General features: G+C 50.6%; 2 protein-coding genes across 2 annotated transcripts; one reads left to right on the top strand and one right to left on the bottom strand.

The window, feature by feature from the left end:
• Positions 1-4454: 4454 nt before the first annotated feature.
• On the bottom strand, positions 4455-5387 carry LOC135808363 (uncharacterized). The gene has a single exon (XM_065321547.1). The coding sequence runs from the start codon at positions 5385-5387 to the stop codon at positions 4455-4457; it is 933 nt and encodes a 310-aa protein (XP_065177619.1).
• A 2044-nt stretch (positions 5388-7431) lies between these two features.
• Positions 7432-12693, top strand: LOC135808354 (uncharacterized). The gene has a single exon (XM_065321534.1). It carries the CDS (start codon positions 7432-7434, stop codon positions 12691-12693), a length of 5262 nt encoding a protein of 1753 aa, XP_065177606.1.
• The last annotated feature ends 6486 nt before the right edge of the window (positions 12694-19179 follow it).

Raw genomic sequence — 19179 nt, 5'->3', positions numbered from 1 at the left:
GCTGAAGTGCTGGTATTCTGAACTTTATCCTGACTCGATTCGCGCCATTCGACCAGAACTCTACTCCTACGGTACCATTCTCGCTGAAGCAATGAAGGTGTTGGCTGACAAGGTGAAATGCTGCAGCGGACGTGAGAGGAGAAGGTGCCACTGGCACTGCCCCACACCACCAGCTGACAATGTAGACTCTACCATCATTCAACTCAGGATCAATGTTCCCACATGTCCGCTGGAGGCCGTTCGCTCTCTGATCTCATTATTTCAGATCCATCGTCTTTGACACATAGTTGCAGACCTATGCACCAGGACTAGCGCTACAATAGTAGCAGCCTACCCGCGATCCCGCAGCATCCCAGCCCGGCAGCCGTAGATCTGGTACTGAGTGGTAGATCTACGGCAATCCTTTCACTGGTGACCAGTCCACATGCCAGGTTAAGGTGGCAGACTACCCAAAAATTCGCTGAAAAATCAAATTTGTAAATTCATATTTAGTGCTACGTCAGTTGAAAGAGCATGAATAGCTGCAAATTCTCTGAAAATTGTGTCCCGATCTGACCGGCCGTTCAAGAGTTATGGCCGAAAATGTGCCCTGCAAGGAAAGATTTTTTTGTTGCACGCTGTCATTTGTTGGCAGCACTGTATTTGAATGTGAGCAGACCGTGCGCAACTATGTTACTTGTCGTATCATGGAAACACGTGAAAGTGTGCAGAATTTTGCTCCAAGTCCAAAAAATCAGGTTTTTTAGCCACGTATTGGGCCAGCAGGACTTTTGCCAGCACCCTCGTGACGTTGCAGATATGTGGCTTGTTTATTGATTAATATTGTAGTTGACGTTGATTTAGTGACTTTGGCAAGTTTGAGTCGTGTCAAGAAGTCAGTGTGGGAATCTTCGGGAAGCATGCAAATTCCTCACATCCCACACCACACGACACAGCAAGCCAGGGGCACCAGAATTACATGGATAAACTGAAGTTGAGAGAGAAAAAACGACAACCGTCTCCTAACTACCAAGGGAAGAGAAGCACTTCTTGTCGAAGGGAGAATACAGAAAAAGGGAGAAGAAAGCCAAAAATGGGTACGCGGCATAGGAAAGTACAACATTATCGTACCACGCAATACGGTGCGTGAGAACACCGCGCGCGGGTACGCGGGATCGGCAGAAACTAGAGTAGAGTGATTATGGATATACGGGACCAAAAAGTAAGGAAAGGTCAAGAGTACAAGTTGCGATTTAGACAAATTTGACGGAAATCTCCATGGGGTTTGGAGTGGATACACTACAGTACCTCCCCCCTAAAAGAATATCAAGGCGAGAGGAAGAGAGAGGAAGAATGAGATTAGGAGTAGATGTAGAGAACAGGAGAGAGAACAGAAAGGAATGGCCGGAGAACATGGCAGATATGGCAAGTGATCAATGCCAATGGACTCGCTTCACAACATGGACAGGGGCTGCAGTCGGCGGAGCAGAACTAGCAGGCACTGGCAGACGGGCAGGCTTTAAACGATCAATTGATATGACCCGAGTGGTACCACGGATATCAACGGAAAAGTACTTATCAGACCGAGAGGGAACAGGGAAGGGGCCGTCGTACGGTGGCTCCAGAGAACGACGTTTCTCATTCCGGACGAAGACGTGAGTACAGGTCCGGAGGTCAGGAGACAAGTGAACGGGTGTGGCTGCAGGACGAGAGGCACTAGGTTGAAGGGTGTGAGCAAACTCTCGAAGGCGGGACACGTAGCTGGCAGGGTCGGGTGTAACCTCCGGCGCGGCGCGGTAGAAATCCTGCGGCAAACGGAGAGAGTTACCATAAACAAGCTCTGCCGGAGAACAACCCAAATCAGCCTTCTCAGTCGACCGGAGGCCAAGCAAGACCAGAGCAAGATTCTCAGACCAACGTTCAGGATGAGGCGTGCACATGAGGGAAGATTTCAGGGTCCGGTGAAAACGCTCAACGAGACCATTACTCTGGGGGTGATATGCTGTTGTGCGACGACGCTTGATGCCGAAATCACGAAGGAAGGCGGTGAACTGAATGGATTCGAATTGGGCACCACGATCTGTGACAATGTGGGTGGGAACGCCGAAATTACCTATCCAATGAGAGAGAAATGCAGCCAAGACAGTAGATGTGACTGTGTTCGAGAGAGGGACAGCGATAGGCCAGCGGGTGAAACGGTCCACACATGTCAGTAAGTGCGTGTAGCCATTGGACATGGGCAATGGGCCGACAAGATCAAGATGCACCTGCTGAAAACGGGCTTCAGGCAATGGGAAGATGCCAGGTTTGCTGCGGGTGTGACGGTGGATCTTGGAGCGTTGGCAGGAGGAGCATGCGCGGGACCAGTCACGAATGTCACGATTCATGCCGGGCCAAACATAACGAGAACAGACTAACTTCTGCGTCGCACGGATGCCAGGATGGGACAGGGCATGTAAGGTATCGAACACGGAACATCGGAACAGCTGCGGGACATAGGGGCGGGCTGTGCCGGTAGAGGTATCAACAACAAGCGTAGACTCAGCGGAAGGGCAGGGCTGATCTTCAAACACGAGGCTGGTGTCTGGTCGAGATCGAAGGGCGATCAACTCATCATCATTGCGCTGAGCAGCAGCCAATGCGCTGAAGTCAATACGACCTGTAGGGCGGTAGACACTGTTGATACGGGACAAGGCATCTGCAGCAGGGTTTTCCAGGCCAGGGACAACACGAATGTCAGTGGTGAACTCTGAAATAAACTGCAGATGACGTACCTCGCGTGGAGAGTAGCGCTCTGGAGGTGCAGCCAAAGCGGAAGTCAAGGGGCGATGGTCAGTGGCAATGAAGAAGCAGCGACCTTCCAGCAAGTAACGAAAATGCTTGACAGCGGAATGCATGGCGAGGAGTTCTCGGCCAAAGGTGCTGTACCGCTGCTGGGTAGACGTGAGCTTACGAGAAAAGAAGGCGAGAGGTTGCCACTGGTCATCCACAAACTGTTGAAGTGCACCGCCAATGCCAGAATTCGAGGCATCGGTCATGAGGCAAATAGGAGCAGAGGGATGTGGATGAGCCAGGAGAGTTGCCTGTGACAGAGCAGCTTTGATGTCAGTGAAAGCAGTGATTGCATCATCGGTCCATGACAGTGGCACTGACTTACGACGGGCAGGATGCGAGGACAGCAATGCATGCAATGGCTGGAGAATGACAGCAGAGTGAGGAATGAAACGATGATAGAAATTCACAAAACCAAGAAAACGACGCAAAGAACGAGTAGTAGTGGGCTGTGCATAAGATTGAATGGAGGACATGTTGCTATCTAAGGGAGTAATACCTACAGGATTAACATGATGTCCTAGAAAATCGAAGGAGGATACAGCAAACGCACTCTTGGTTGGGTGGATGACAATTCCGTGGTCAGCCAGGCGCTGGAAGACGGCACGAAGGTGTTCCATGTGGCTCTTCATGTCAGTACTAGCCACGAGAAGGTCGTCAATGTAGGTGAAACAGAATGGCAGCCCACGTAGCACCTGGTCCATGAAACACTGAAATGTTTGGGCGGCGTTCCGTAGCCCAAATGGCATCCTGGTGAACTCGAACAGTCCAAAGGCGTGATGACGGCCGTTTTCGGGATGTCGTCAGGATGTAGCGGTATCTGATGGTAGGCGCGCACCAAGTCCAACTTCGAGAATACTGTGCAGCCATGAAGTTGCCCTGTGAAGTCCTGCAGGTGCGGAATGGGGTAGCGGTGGGGACGGTGGCATTGTTCAGTGCGTGGTAATCTCCGCACGGCCGCCAATCACCAGAAGGTTTAGCGACCATGTGCAATGGTGAGGACCATGGGCTGCACGAAGGACGAATAATTCCAAGATCCAGCATGTGTTGAAACTCCGCCTTGGCAGACTGTAGCTTGTCAGGTGCGAGGCGGCGAGCTTGGGCGTGAACCGGGGGACCCTTGGTGGTCACATGGTGAGCGACTGAGTGCTGGGGTTCTTGAACTGCGGAGAACGGACGAGTAATGCCTGAAAACTCGGCGAGCAACTCCTGGACAGGAGGAGGTGCCGACAGGAGGTTAACGACCGGACGCACAGGAGAAGCGGTAAACATGGTGTGTGCAGTTGTAGACAGATTTGTGAGGCAATCAACGATCTTCTTGCCACGAATGTCGACGAGCAGGTGATGAGTATGGAGGAAATCCGCTCCTAGAATGGCCTGTTCCACCTCAGCGACCACAAAGACCCACTGAAAACGGCGCCGGAGTCCCAGGTCGACAGTAACACTACGGTGTCCATATGTAGCAATGGGTGTACCGTTGGCAGCGCGGAGTGACTGGGACGATGTGCCGCGGCGATCAGTGCGAGTGGCCGGCAAAACACTAAGTTGAGCTCCTGTGTCGACCAGGAAACGTGTACGAGTTGTGGGGTCAGTCAGGTGGAGGAGGCGGCTAGGTGACTGCTCGCCAGCACATGACGCCGCAGCTAATGGCTGGCGCGGAAGTTTTCCGACTCGGAACATGGCATCGTGCAGCGCTGGGCTTTATCGCCAAATCTACGGTGGTAAAAGCAGAGAGTGTCGTCCGACTGGTCCTTCTGTGGCCGTCGTGGGGACTTGCTACGGCCATGCCCTGGTGATTGGGATCGACCACGTTGCTGAGACGAGCTGGCACGATCCAGTTGTTGGCGGAGGGAGGAAATTTCGGCACGCAGTTCTTGAAGCTCCATGGACGCGTCAGGGCTGGGTGATACAGGCGTAGCGGCGACATGATGTAGGGCCGGCTGCGGAGTGCTGGCGATTTCCATTAGATTGTCAGCGAGGGAGGCCTGCTGCTCCAGAGACAGTGAGGATGCGGAGGCGAGGACCATTCGTACATGGGGTGGGAGTCGCTGCAGAAACAGTTCCTGGAGCACTGCAGACTCCACAGTAGAGGTGCCCTGTAGCTGGCGAAGATGCCGGAGGAACTGCGATGGACGGCGATCTCCGAGTTGTGCCTCCGTGAGAAGCTGGCGGATGCGCTTCTGCTCGCTGGCGCACAAACGCTCCACGAGGTGCCGCTTCAAGTTGGTGTAGGGTTGCTGAGTTGGCGGTTGCAGAAGAACATCGCGCACCTCATGAGCGAACTCATGGGATAGCGAGCTCACCACGTATTGGTATTTGGTGTTCTCCACGGTGATGCCCTTTATGGCAAACTGCGCTTCGACCTGCGTGAACCACAGTTGCGGATCGTTCGGCCAGAAAGGTGGGAGTTTGAGAGAAACGCTGGTTACTGCTGCTGGTGGAGGTGCTGGTACAGGTTGTCCGTCAGTGGCATGGGGACTGGACGCAGTTGGCTGGGGCGGCGTATTTGAAACAGCTCCGGAACCCCGTGGACGTCCACGTCTGACAGAGGCAGGGGGACGAACCGGCGTAGACATACTTCGAAGTAGTAAAACACGGCAAAATCGGGGTCACCAATTGTGGGAATCTTCGGGAAGCATGCAAATTCCTCACATCCAACACCACACGACACAGCAAGCCAGGGGCACCAGAATTACATGGATAAACTGAAGTTGAGAGAGAAAAAACGACAACCGTCTCCTAACTACCAAGGGAAGAGAAGCACTTCTTGTCGAAGGGAGAATACAGAAAAAGGGAGAAGAAAGCCAAAAATGGGTACGCGGCATAGGAAAGTACAACATTATCGTACCACGCAATACGGTGCGTGAGAACACCGCGCGCGGGTACGCGGGATCGGCAGAAACTAGAGTAGAGTGATTATGGATATACGGGACCAAAAAGTAAGGAAAGGTCAAGAGTACAAGTTGCGATTTAGACAAATTTGACGGAAATCTCCATGGGGTTTGGAGTGGATACTAGGGGTGAAAGGGGTGATCCGGGTAACCCGGGTACCCGTCTGTTTAGCTGCTGATCCGTTAGCAAACGAGTACCCGTTAGTCGTGTAGGATCGTAGGGTACAGTATTAGAAGCTTGCTTGTACAGTTGTACAGTTCAGTGCACAGTTTTGAGTGTGTTTTCCTCGTTCAATCCTGCTACATATCACAGTATCCATTGTAGCTACGACTATTTCGACTGTTAGCATGTAACACAGTGATTGTGCACACTGTGCTTGTTGCGGTGTAGTGTACTTATATGATTCGCATATCCTCCTGGCGTGAAGTCCGGAAGGCTACTGTAGCAATTGTTGCCCGAAAATTGCTCTCCTATCAGAATGCCTGTAAAAGACATGTTGCGCTTACGATCACAAGCAAATGCAATGTTTTTGGAAAAAGTATGGCGGATAAAGGGTACCCGATAACCCGCCCGTTAAGCCAGATACCCGTTTGTTACTTTAAAGGGTAACCGTTTCACCCCTAGTGGATACACTACATCAGGCAGGATTCAGTACTAGGCAGTAGTGAAACGTGAGTGGTAGTCTTTACCGGTTTCTGAGGGTATCCTGGATTTGGTGTGCAGCGCTGTTATGTGGAAATGGCTTGCTTTGGAGGTCCCAGCACTGGATGTTGTATCAAAGGTACGACCTCGTAGCACGTGCTAAACCTAAAAAAATTCAAAAATTGACTTGGGTCTGTGGGAGTGTGTGAGAGAAATACATAATCCTACACAGTTGCGAGGGCATGATGCTCTGATCAGGCCCGAGGTCTGTGAGTGATCTTGCCCGAGGTCGCGACGCCCAAGGGGCGTAGCCCCGAGGGCGTCGCGACCGAGGGCAAGATCACTCACATGACCGAGGGCCTGATCAGAGCGGCATGCCCGACGCAACTGTGTAGGATTGCGCTTCAGACAAGGCCCACCTCACAAACAACAAGGCCCAGTACAGTAGAGAGATTCAAACAGAAAGAAAGCCTTGACGGCAAATGAGTTGATGTCACATTGTGTGCAGTGACCATAACAAACAGCTATATGTTTGGTCGGAACTTTTGTCGTGATTACATCACGAAGTTGTACATAATATCACGTGTATGTTTGTGTGACGTTATCGTCCACGTAGCATTAGCCCTTTTGTTTGTTTTGATGGCTTTATGGTTTTACCCAGCTTCTTGATGATTAGAGATTAGAGTAAGTCATGTAGTACTGAATGAGAATTAATCCCAGTCCTTATGAAGTTAGTTATGTTGTGGAACTAAGAGAGTCTAGACTCTAGTCACAACATAAATTGGTGCCGAAACCATGTCCGAGTATCCAGGGAGTCTCCGAGTTTTAGCAAATAAAATCAGTGCATTGTATTCTACTGTCCACGATGACGATACGAAGTGCCAACGTTTAGTTTCAGAAAGTTGTCCATCTGACGACGCAGACCAGTGGGTCGGGATTCGGACCCAGTTTTGTGAACAGCATAGAGATGCCCTCACGAAGTTGGATGCTGACCTAGATAAGTACGGCGCTGCGTTATACGATTTCGTGGCTAGTGGAGCAACTCAAAAAAAGAAAAAGAAAGAAGATGAAGAAGAGTATGAAAGTATGGCCAGTACGTTACCGTCGTACTTCAAAAATCTGTCCCTGCTGAGTGCTCAAGCCAAAAGGGCCACAGCCAACACCAGTACCAGCAGTCAAGCACCTGGAATTGACGTCCAGCAGCTGCTGACAATGCACACCGCAACTCAGCAACAAACACAGCAGTTGCTGTCAGCCATTGGGAAGCACACCAGCACGGTTGGCCAGCTGGCGGCCAACTCGGCACAGCCTGCACAGAGTGCTCATGGATCTGTAAAATTGCCCGTGCTCACAATCAGGAAGTTTGATGGTGACATACTTCATTTCACTGAGTTCATTGACATGTTTCAATCTGCGATCGGTACAAATCAAAGCCTGTCTGCCGTACAGAAACTGTCGTATTTGAGAAGTCATTTGACAGGCATGGCCCTGGATGTTATTGCCGGTATTCCCACCACCGATTCAAATTACCCCGTGGCGTTAGGATTATTGAAGGATCGCTTTGGCAAGAAGGATGCCATCATCGCAGCCCGATACCGCGCAATTACCGAAATGCCAGCGCCATCAAATAAACCTCACATGTTGCGGAGATTTTACAACGAGGTGGAGGCTAATTTGCGCTGTTTGCAAGCGGAAGGTCAAAGTGTGCAACAGGAACTGCTGATTCCTGTCATCACTTCCAAGTTACCAAAGTGCGTCATCGTACAACTTGAGACACAGAAACCCCACAATCAGAGTTGGACTGTTGATGAGCTGCGGAAACAGCTGGGAATCTACCTGGAGGTCCGTGAATCGGCCGAGCGACTGGCAGGAGACACAGCCAGCAAACCAGAGAGCACTCTGCCACGACCACCGCCTGTTTCCGCACAGCCTCATGCTGCCTACTCCCAACCTCCGGCCACGGCAGCCACGTTAGTTAGCTCTGTGCGGCGCGCCACTCCGAGATGCTTCTTCTGCAAGTTGCAACACTTCTCGGACACCTGCCCAACGTTCAACACGGTTTCTACCAGACAGCAGCAGCTACAAGACCACTGCTTTGTATGCTTACGGAAGGGACATTGGGCAAAGGACTGTACTGCTAGAAGACCCTGCTATCACTGCAATCTGTTGACCCATCACCGTGCCCTGTGCCCTCAGAAATTTGGCTCATCACCAGTGTCAGCTGCCGCAAGTACCTTCTATCCTACTCAGCAGCAGCAAGGGCCACAGAAACATACTACCGCTACGGTGCACGTCCAGTCCAAAGGTGTGAATCTCCCAACCGCCATCGCAACTGTCGCCGGGCAAGGCAACATCTCAGACTGCCGACTGTTGTTTGACACCGGCTCAACTCGCACATTTATTCATGAATCGTTAGCTGCCTCTGTCAACGCAGCTGTTGTCGGTGAAGACGTGTTGTCCATCGCTAGTTTTGGATCTGCGTCCCGGCGAACGGTCACCCTGCCGAGAGTGGAGTTTTCCCTCCTATGTCGAGATGGATCAGCCTTGCCCGTAACCGCCAATGTTATGCCGTGGATTTGTTGTCCTGTTGTCAAATCCCCAATCGACATCGACCAGTACCCTGAAGTCAAGAACATCCAACTAGCTGACACCATTGTCACCAAGCGTGAGGAGGTAGAAATTGACCTCCTTATCGGCACGGATTTCTACTTCTCCATCATGGGTAACGGTCACATCCAACTCAACAATGGCCTGGTCTTGCTGAACTCCAAATTGGGATTTGTCCCAGCAGGCCCTACTGACACAGAGACAGATGACACTGCGGGCCACATAATGCTCACAGATGCTACCACCTTGCCAGACCCAGTATTTGATCTCCAACGTTTCTGGCGACTTGAAGATATTGGTATCACCGATGACATCAGTGATCCGCAGACAGCGGACGACATTGCCCTGGAACACTTTCGCAGCTCCTTGCAACTGATCAACGGCCGATATATGGTATCTTGGCCATGGAAAGATAGCCATACTCCACAACCTAATCTACCAGAGAACTACGAGCTCGCCTTCGGCCGTCTCAAATCCTTAGTCAAACGACTCCAGCAGACACCACAAGTGCTAGAGAAGTATCATTGTACCATCACAGAGCAGTTAGCCAATGGCATTATCGAGGAAGTGAACCTTGATCACCAGGATGGGCCGATTCACTACATCCCCCACCACTGTGTTGTTCGCCCCAGCAGTACCACAACAAAGGTCCGTGTGGTATATGATGCTTCCGCCAGAACTCGCGCAGAACACAACAGCCTGAACGACTGCCTGCACCGAGGTCCGATACTTCTGCCGGATCTGTGTGGCATCCTGGTGAGATTTCGGCTACACCCCATTGGCATTGTCAGTGATGTTGAGAAGGCCTTCCTTCAGCTAGGTCTATCTATGACAGATCGCAATGTAACACGGTTCCTATGGCTTCGCGATCCTACAAAACCCGTCACCACAGCCAACCTAGTGATCTACCGCTTTTGCCGAGTTCCATTTGGCATTGTCGCTAGCCCGTTTCTTCTCGCCGCCACAGTTGACCACCATCTCCAACAGCAACAGACAGGGACATGCGATGATGTACGTCGCAGTATCTATGTTGACAACGTTGTCACCGGGCAGAGCAGCGTCCAGGATGCTACTGCATACTACAGAGAGGCAAAGGACGCCTTTGCCAGTGCCACCATGAACTTGCGTGAATGGGGTACCAACGATCCTGACTTCAGAGATGCTCTAGCTCCTGAAGACAAGTCTAGCTGTGATGTAATGAAGGTACTGGGTATGTCATGGGATACCAATCGCGATACTCTGTCGACGGCAAAGTCAGCCACAAACCAGTACTCCGTCATTACCAAAAGAGATGTCCTCCGCAGCATAGCCCAATTCTATGATCCGATGGGCCTGTTCTCCCCGGTCATCATGCGTGCGAAGATCCTAGTACAGAGTATATGGAAGCTACATGTAGACTGGGACTCTCCGCTGCCTGACGCTCTCGTTCATGAATGGAAGGATATCCTGTCCGATCTGTCCTGCGCAAGTGACGTTGCCATTCCTCGCTTCATTGGACCAAAAATCCACGTCGACAAGGTCACCTATGAACTCCACGTCTTCTGTGATGCGTCTCAAGATGGTTACGGTGCAGCCGCGTACCTGTGTGTGAGACAAGTTGACGGTGCCTATTCGTCAGTTGACCTGATCTACAGCCGAACACGAGTCTCGCCCATCAAGGCAACAAGTATACCACGTCTAGAGCTCCTAGCAGCACTCATCGGCGCCAGGATCATCAAATTTCTGAAGAAAGAGCTTCTGGGCGCAGTTCACATCTCAGCTACCCACCTGTGGTCTGACTCACAGTGCGTGCTTGGCTGGATTAAGAATACTGAGAAATCGTACCCTGTCTTCATCGCCAATCGGTTGAAGGAAATCCGTGCAGACCAGAGTGTGTGCTTCAACTATATCCGTACAGCCGACAACCCAGCCGACCTACCATCCCGTGGAGCATCGCTAGCCACACTGACAGACAGTACAGCTTGGTGGTGTGGTCCAGAATGGCTTCGAGATCCTCCTGTACACTGGCCCAAAGACGTCATCGATGCTCCTTCCACAGTACTATTCGCGGCGGAGGGTCCTGCGGAAACCGAGACCAGCAGCAAGCCATCACCGCTGAGTATAGATGAGAGCAAGTATACTTCGTTTGAGAAGCTAGCCCGTGTAACAGCATACGGTATCAAGTTTGTCAAGAGATGCCGTCAACAGACCACATGCGGCACTCATTTGTCTGCTGCTGAAATCGACAACGCCAAACATCTGTGGATTCAACATGTTCAAGCAACACACTATACACCGGAGATTGAGGCTATCAAAAGCAACGCCAAGAACAAGCTGGTCCAAAACCTTGCGCTCTTTCTAGATGAACATAACCTCATCCGCTGCAAGGGTCGATTGGAGAATTCATCCCTACCATACTCAGCGAAGTATCCCATCCTTCTACCTCGTTCACATCCAGTAACCACAGCTATCATCAATGACTGTCACCGCATGGTGCTGCACAGTGGAACTAACCATACCCTATCGCGAGTCAGGTATGACTATTGGGTCCCCAGAGGACGACAAACCGTCAAGACTGTACTCAAGAAATGTGGTGTATGCAAGAGGTTCAATGGTCGGCCGTACTCGCTACCGAAAATGGCACCCTACCCTCCAGAGCGCGTAGCTGAGTCTAAACCGTTCACACACGTTGGCGTCGACTACTTTGGCCCAATGACAGTCAGAGAACATGGACTCATCCACAAGGTATGGGTGTGCCTATTTACGTGCATGGTCACACGTGCCATCCACCTCGAGCTTGTTGCTGATATGACCACAGAACAGTTCCTGATGGCATTGCGCAGATTTGTGGCAAGAAGAGGAGTACCGCGCAAGATCTTCTCTGACAACGCTCAGCAATTCCTGCTTTCGAAATCGACTCTACAGCTTGCTTGGGAAGCCATTGTGAAGGATGACCACACTCTTAATTATGCTGCTTCCCATGGAATCGAATGGATTTGCATTGTGCAACTCTCCCCATGGATGGGCGGGTTCTATGAACGGTTGATTGGAATCGTGAAGAAAGCCCTCCGTAAGTCTATTGGCAGACTAGTTCTCGGAACAACGGAGCTGTCAACCATTCTCGTCGAAGTTGAAGCAGTAGTAAATTCACGACCGCTGGTGTACGTAAGCGATGAGATCTATACGGTCTTGACACCTGCCCACTTCTTATCATTATCAGCCGAAATCAGTCTACCCCAAGGGCATGTAGAAGAGGACCCTGATTTCGCCCCAACAATGTCGTCAGCGGAACTGCTACTTTCTACGTGGAAGAAAGGTCAGAAGCGATTGAATGAGTTTTGGAACTGTTGGAGATCTGAATACCTAACCAGTCTACGAGAACGGCAACAATCGCAGTTGAAACAGGTTGCTCATTCTACCGTGAAGCCAAGGATTGGACATGTGTGCCTCATCAAGGATGACGCGCCCAGAGGTATGTGGAAACTGGGTATCATCAGCGAACTTCACGCTAGTCGTGATGGAGAAACGCGTTCCGCCACTGTGAGGACGCCCAATAACAAGCTCCTACGGCGCTCACTACAGCACCTATATCCGTTGGAGTGTGAGTCTGCTCGACCTGCTGACCACTCGTCGAATGAACCACAGCCTCCCGCTGTAACCAACGACGCACACGTCCCTGCAACAGCTTCTCGACCGGTAAGACGAGCTGCTATCGAAGGCTTAGGACGTGTCCTGGATTTGCACGAGGCAGACTTGGTTTAGTTCACCATGCTGGTGTCTGTCTCAATCAGCTATCATCCACTCAAGCTGTATAATTATGTTCACCCCCCTTTTTATTCGAGTTTTCTTTTCCTCTGCCAACTTGCTCTCCCACTCACTACTTTGGCACTAGGGTGTAGTATGGGCTCCATGACTTATGTGTCCTTGCTCTTCAGTACCTTCGCAATTTGGTTCACAAGATATGTCACATCATTAGCGTAGCCTGTCAGGAGACATGCGTCTGTGGGGACTGCCCTAGTTAACATTAACAATACCCAAATAATAATAATCACCTAAATACGCGGTTCTTATGCGCTATTATAATCTTTCTCCCTTTGGTCACCAGGTCTTTTGTGATTGATCGCTCCACCTGTGTGTGGGAATGTCGTGATTACATCACGAAGTTGTACATAATATCACGTGTATGTTTGTGTGACGTTATCGTCCACGTAGCATTAGCCCTTTTGTTTGTTTTGATGGCTTTATGGTTTTACCCAGCTTCTTGATGATTAGAGATTAGAGTAAGTCATGTAGTACTGAATGAGAATTAATCCCAGTCCTTATGAAGTTAGTTATGTTGTGGAACTAAGAGAGTCTAGACTCTAGTCACAACAACTTTCCAGTTTTGAGATGAAAGTATTCAAGTACAGTGAAGGCAGTAGTAACGTTAGTACAGTAATATGACGGATTCGGAATAAACCCGTTCTTCGAGTTGATGATTGCCAGAGTAAGGTTCAAATGCGAGTGCTGAGAAGCTGCACTGCGGCCTTAGGGCAGGTACAAAATGTACTTGTGGAGGTCTGCTTCCCTTGTGTACGTTTCTCCGCGAGAAACAGGACCAGCTGCAAGGTCGGTTGGCGTTTCTGGTCTCTCTGCAGACGTTCAAGACAGTAGTGAGTATAATAATTTTGGAGAAGGGAAACAAATTTTTAGTCCTCGTCGGAGATGTTGCCCAAGGCAAGGACTTCGAAAAATGGTAAATGCGCATGTGCGGCGCGATGCTGTACGACTGCTGTTCTTGACCGGCTAAGCGGTCAAGATCGACTGATCTTGACTGCTTATTCTGGCCGCTCATTGGCCGTCTCCTGGCAACAAGCACGTGCCATGTCTGAACGCCCACTCGTTCCGTTGTGACAGATTCCAGGGCCTCGTTGAGGGGCCCTACCCCATCACCATGATCACCCATGGCTGCTTCTGGACTTGTTCTAGGTTTGAGTCCCACGCACGAACAGAATGAGCACGAAAATGTGAAAAAATTGTAAATGCATTTGTTTGGCTCCTGGGTGGCTCGCACACCGTGCCGGAAATTTGAGTTTTTCCGGCCTGGAAGGCCTGTCAGTGAGGCGCAAGAACTTGTAAATCATGTCCTGAGGGCCAGCATAGTGGCAGGAGTGTGTGGTCAAAATTTCACTCAAATCCATTGAGAAACACCAAAGTTACGGTCAATTGAATGCCATATGTCCACTGCTACTGGATCATGCAGTTAGCTTTTTTGAGCTCCGCAGTTTTCGCAGGTTTTGCAGTAGCCAGCCGGCAGTAGGCCGGTCTGGAGAAGGGTAGGTACTGGATAGTTTATTAGTAATAGATAGTTCATTAGGTAGCAGCCTAGCAGAAGCATTTAGTGGGCCGAGATGTCCCGATCTGGAAAAACCGCCTTTCGCGGGATGACCGAGTCGAAGATCAAACTGTTGAGTTCCCTCCCAGGAATTGAGACCTCTGTCGTAGAACTAGTCACAACACTGTCCTCCCTCGTGTCACAGTCGGCCGACCGGGAGACACGCCTGCTGAACAAGATCGACCTGTTGACGAAGCAAGTGAATGCACTCAGTGAGGATGTTGTTTCACTGAAAGAAGCCGCCATTGTTTCGGCGAGTGTCTCTCCCCAGGCCCAGTGCCAGCGTACGAGCAAGACATCCCGTAGACGCTCAGCCAGGAAAGCTGGCCGTGCCGCTACGGGCACCAATGACCCCAGTAACTGTATGAGTACTACAACTGCACACCGTAGCGTCTGTGACAGCGTCAGTGACACTGACGACACTGAAAGCAGTGATCAGGAAGCTACACACCCTGCAGCAGGTAAAGGCTCCAAGCTCCAGCAGGCCAAGCGCAATGACGGAAGAAGTACTTGTAAAGCCATCCTGGATGTCATTGCAGATGACAGTTGGCAGTTGGTGTCAGCGGAGCCACCCAGGCCAAAGAAAGCCATGTTGTACGTTGGGAATCTGGGGAGTCCTGCACTGAGGAGAGTCTAGCAGCTTTCGTGAAACAAAGGTCAGCCAAGGCTGGAGCAGAGACCACTGTGCATGACTGCAGCATGCACAGAGCAGAAAATGGAAAGGTGTCAGCACGACTAATGGTTGAAGCAAGTGCCCTCTTGCTTGTTGTATCCCCAAACTTCTGGCCAAGACCTCTGTACGCCAGACCATGGCAGTTTAAAGACCGTGACCAACATCAGAATGCAGCATCACAAGACAATCTTGGCAGCAGCAATGGTAAACATTCCACCACAGATCCGACCAGTGATAAAGAATGATGGCAGCACTGGGTGACCCTAATTCTCCAACAGGACTCGAACCTAATCCTAATGCCGCCCCATCTATTCCGGGTCTTTTCACTAGACATCTCAACCCTAATGCCATACCATTTACACCACGGTCCCATCAAGGCGCCCCAGCAAATTCCTGGGTACGCTTTGGCTTTATCAACATTTGTAGCCTTTGGCACAAAGTCGACGCCCTGGAGCAGCTGATCGCGGACCAGTGCTGGGACATAGTCGGTGTTGCTGAAACATGGCTTGATGGCACAGTGTCTGATGGAGAAATCCGGATCCCAAACTTCAGTATTGCCCGTCAGGACCGTGCCGGTGGAAGAGGAGGTGGAACATGTATCTACTTCAGGTCGACCCTCCCCGTGAAGCCTCACCCGGATTTGACGGCGGATGATGTAGAGTGCACCTGGATCGAGCTTAAAGGTGCCCGGGCGCCTCATCTCTTAGGGTGTGTGTACCGGCCGCCAAGTGAAACAGTTGCGTTCTGGCCCAGACTAGAGACTGTCTTACAGGCAGCCACCAACAACACCGGATCGGTCACTATGATGGGCGACTTCAATGTAAATGCTGACCCAGTTTCTCCTGGCCCACAATTGCGCCACATGCATGACACGTGTGGAAGCTATGGACTGCAGAACGTCGTGACAGCACCAACTCGTGTTCTGCCCCAATGTGTGCGTGGAACCATACTAGATCTAGTCTTGGTCAACCATGCCAGCTTAACATCCTGGAACATCGTACCATGTGACATCAGCGATCACTTTGCTGTGAGTGCTTCACTCAGCTGTGCTACTGAAGTAAGCCAGCCAGCGAGTTCGCTCCTCACTAGGCAGCTGCACAGAGTGGATATAGCAGCTCTCCGCGCTGACCTGCTTGCAGCAGACCTTCACATTTTTCCTCCACATGCGAGCGTCGACGATATGTGGTCCCAGTCCGTGCGCCAAGCCCTTGAGTAGCCTGTTTTTTATTTGCAACCGCGGGAAAAATCGAGGTGCAAAAAGATGACGACTCGACGACACAATAGACCAATCCCGAAAAGATTGTCTGGGTTCGAAAGGGGGCATGTCACCTGAGAGTACACTGTACAACACATACATGGCACTACCTGATCAGCATGCGGCACAGGACGTGTTTGATAGTTCGCGTGTGAATGCGAGGGTAAGTACACGGTTTTCTCGTTAGTTGCATGCAAAAGAGACGATGCGACAGAAAACAAAGCCCTTCGTAGTTTTCTCTCTCGCACTGGTAATGGTCTGCTGTTGGAGTTGAAATGCTAAGACATAATCCTTGTTTCGCTCTTCTGGTTAGTGTGAAGAGGTCAACGAACATGTAGAGCTCACTTTGATGAAGTAGGCAAGGCTGTGAGCGCTGTGGCTCAAAGCGATAGGCCCTAAATCTTACGAGATATTTCGAGTGCTATTGTTTGTTGCGAGCGCTTCGTTTTCGCTGAGTCCTGCCTCTTTCCTGGCCGCTGCCCTCCTATAGGATCAACCACGAAGTGACTGTACTCATCTGCAGCCGATCAATGTTATATTGCACAAGAAGATATCGTTTTCGCCAAGCCAGTGCCCCACCAAAGACCATCGCCGTGTCACACCGTCGGAACGAGTTCATGATGAGAAACATCATTCGCGCGTGATGAAGAACTATTTCGAAAGACAACATAGTCTTTACCCCCGGGACGACAACTATGCGCACGTCCTGCAAGGGGAGAATGTCACCAGCGACATCAACGAAGACGACGGCAGTATTTCGGAAACCTGGAGTCAGCGGAGGTCGTCCAGCTCCTCCGCGACCCGGTACATGTACAGTATAGATGACATGTCGACACGAGCGTGCGGAAACACAGCATACGCTGTAGTAATGTTGCGAGAGTTTGCGGAAGGAGTCCAAGTCGGGAAATCCATCAGCTCCAAAAGCTACCTGTAGGTGGGCGATGAGACTCCAGCTTCAGACTACAACAGTCAGGACTTGTAAATAGTTGAACTATGTGAAGCAGCAGATCGAGAAGTTAGTTAGCTGAAATCGTAGCTGTTGCAGTATGTCGGCGCTATGGAGCTTGCATTTTTTACGGAGAGTCGATCGCCACGCGAATGTTTCTCTCCTCACCGAGAGCTAGCTGGCCTCCAAACTCCGTCAGGGTCTGCCTAAGGTACCGAAGGTCCTTTGACTAGCTGCTGGCAGGACTCCATCAAATCCTTTCGCTTCAGCTCGGCGAGCAAAAGTCTCTCTCTCCTCCGCCATGAGCTGACACACACAAACTGAATACAAAACGATACACTTCACACATTCTGGCTTGCACGCGTGCCCCCTTTCACGAACCCAGACAATCTTTTCGGGATTGGTCTATTGTTTTGTTGGGAATTTGCAACCTTATTTGGATCTGAACTGGCGTGTGCTGGAGGAATCCTTGTTCATAACTTGGCTTGCTGCTGAGGTATGTCCCTTTGTCACCTATGGCACTTTAGCTGAGGTTCGTTGCGCCCAACTGTAGACCATGAAGACCTGTGTTTGCACCATACATTTTTTCGTCGTAATCGTACCATCAACTTGCTTGTCGTGCTGGAGTGGATAGCATATAACGGACACTCTCGGCTTATGCTCTAAGCCAAAGGTAGATATATTTGGGTTTGGATTCCCAAAGCACATCCCAATCAGGCTATGCAAAATGGAGCGGCCCACAATTTCGTGGAGGTATGTCGAATTGTGTGGAATTTTGCACTAAAGTAATTGTGCTTGAACAAGGACGTTTTGGCTGCTTATTTCCTTGGGCACCTCTACATTGCAAACTAGTCCCCTTGCTGTTTTGTCTTTGACATCTATACGGAATTTCTATGTAAGTCGTGTGATTGGGGCCCAGATTTTAATCAAAATCCAGCAGTATTCCTGGCTGCTGATCTAGTTTGCTAAAGTTCTGGCTGAAGGTAGTTTGTGGAACAGTTTCTTTTGTATGTACCATGGTAGGACGTTCATTACATAATTATAGATGGAGTACATAGTCAAAGAAACTTGTTATGTAGTTTAGCACAACTGCACAGAAGTGCAGGGCCTGAAAGAAAAGCAAGCGCTGGAGACGCAGGGTCCGCAGCATGTGTGAAAGCATTGTGAGAGCATGTGGCTTCGAATTCAGCATCACACACATATACACACTCACACACACACGCGCATGCGCGCACATACATACACACACACACACACACACACACACACACACACATACAAACACGTATCACACACACACACACACACACACACACACACACACACACACACACACACACACACACACACACACACTATTGGACCATTGGACGCCCATCGCCGGAGGCGATGATAAAGATGCTACAGCAGAAGCCATAGAAGCACACACACACACACACAGACACGCGCGCGCGCGCGTCATCTGGCCCGGGTTGCGGGTTGGGTGTTGCATACTGAACATTCTGTACTTGCAGCCTTATCTTGATCATGTGTGATAGTTGTGTCACAGGTTTTTGCCGTATTTTCTGGATTCTCTGTGCTTTATGTAGATGGTCTTGCGCGCTCGTCATCAACAGCACTAGGTCCAGTGGGCCAATCAGACTGAATGGCATCATCCAGCTGTTACTGGGGTGTAGGTAAGTGTCTCTGCGTGCTCTGATGGTCGACTTGTGGCTTCTGGCCTTCAATCATTGTTCTTGCACGGGACCTCAGCCTGCCTCGCATACCCTGTGGTTCACTCGTGTTGGCAGGCTGTGATGCACAGTGGAATCCTTGATGTGGCACTCGGTCTATGTTGTTGCACGCGACGATATTGCCACTGATGGGCTTTGGTGTGATGCTCTGAATAGATGTACCATGAAAGCCTCTTGACTGGTCTCTGTAGTACATTCGCCTGCCTGGCTCGTTTTTGTCGATATTATCCACTGTTGCAATGGAGAACTTTGCGTGAGATATCTCAC

Source organism: Sycon ciliatum, chromosome 1 (genome assembly GCF_964019385.1).
Source record: "Sycon ciliatum chromosome 1, ocSycCili1.1, whole genome shotgun sequence".
In the NCBI taxonomy this organism is placed as follows: Eukaryota; Metazoa; Porifera; class Calcarea; order Leucosolenida; family Sycettidae; genus Sycon; species Sycon ciliatum.
This window is presented reverse-complemented; position numbering and strand designations above follow the sequence as displayed.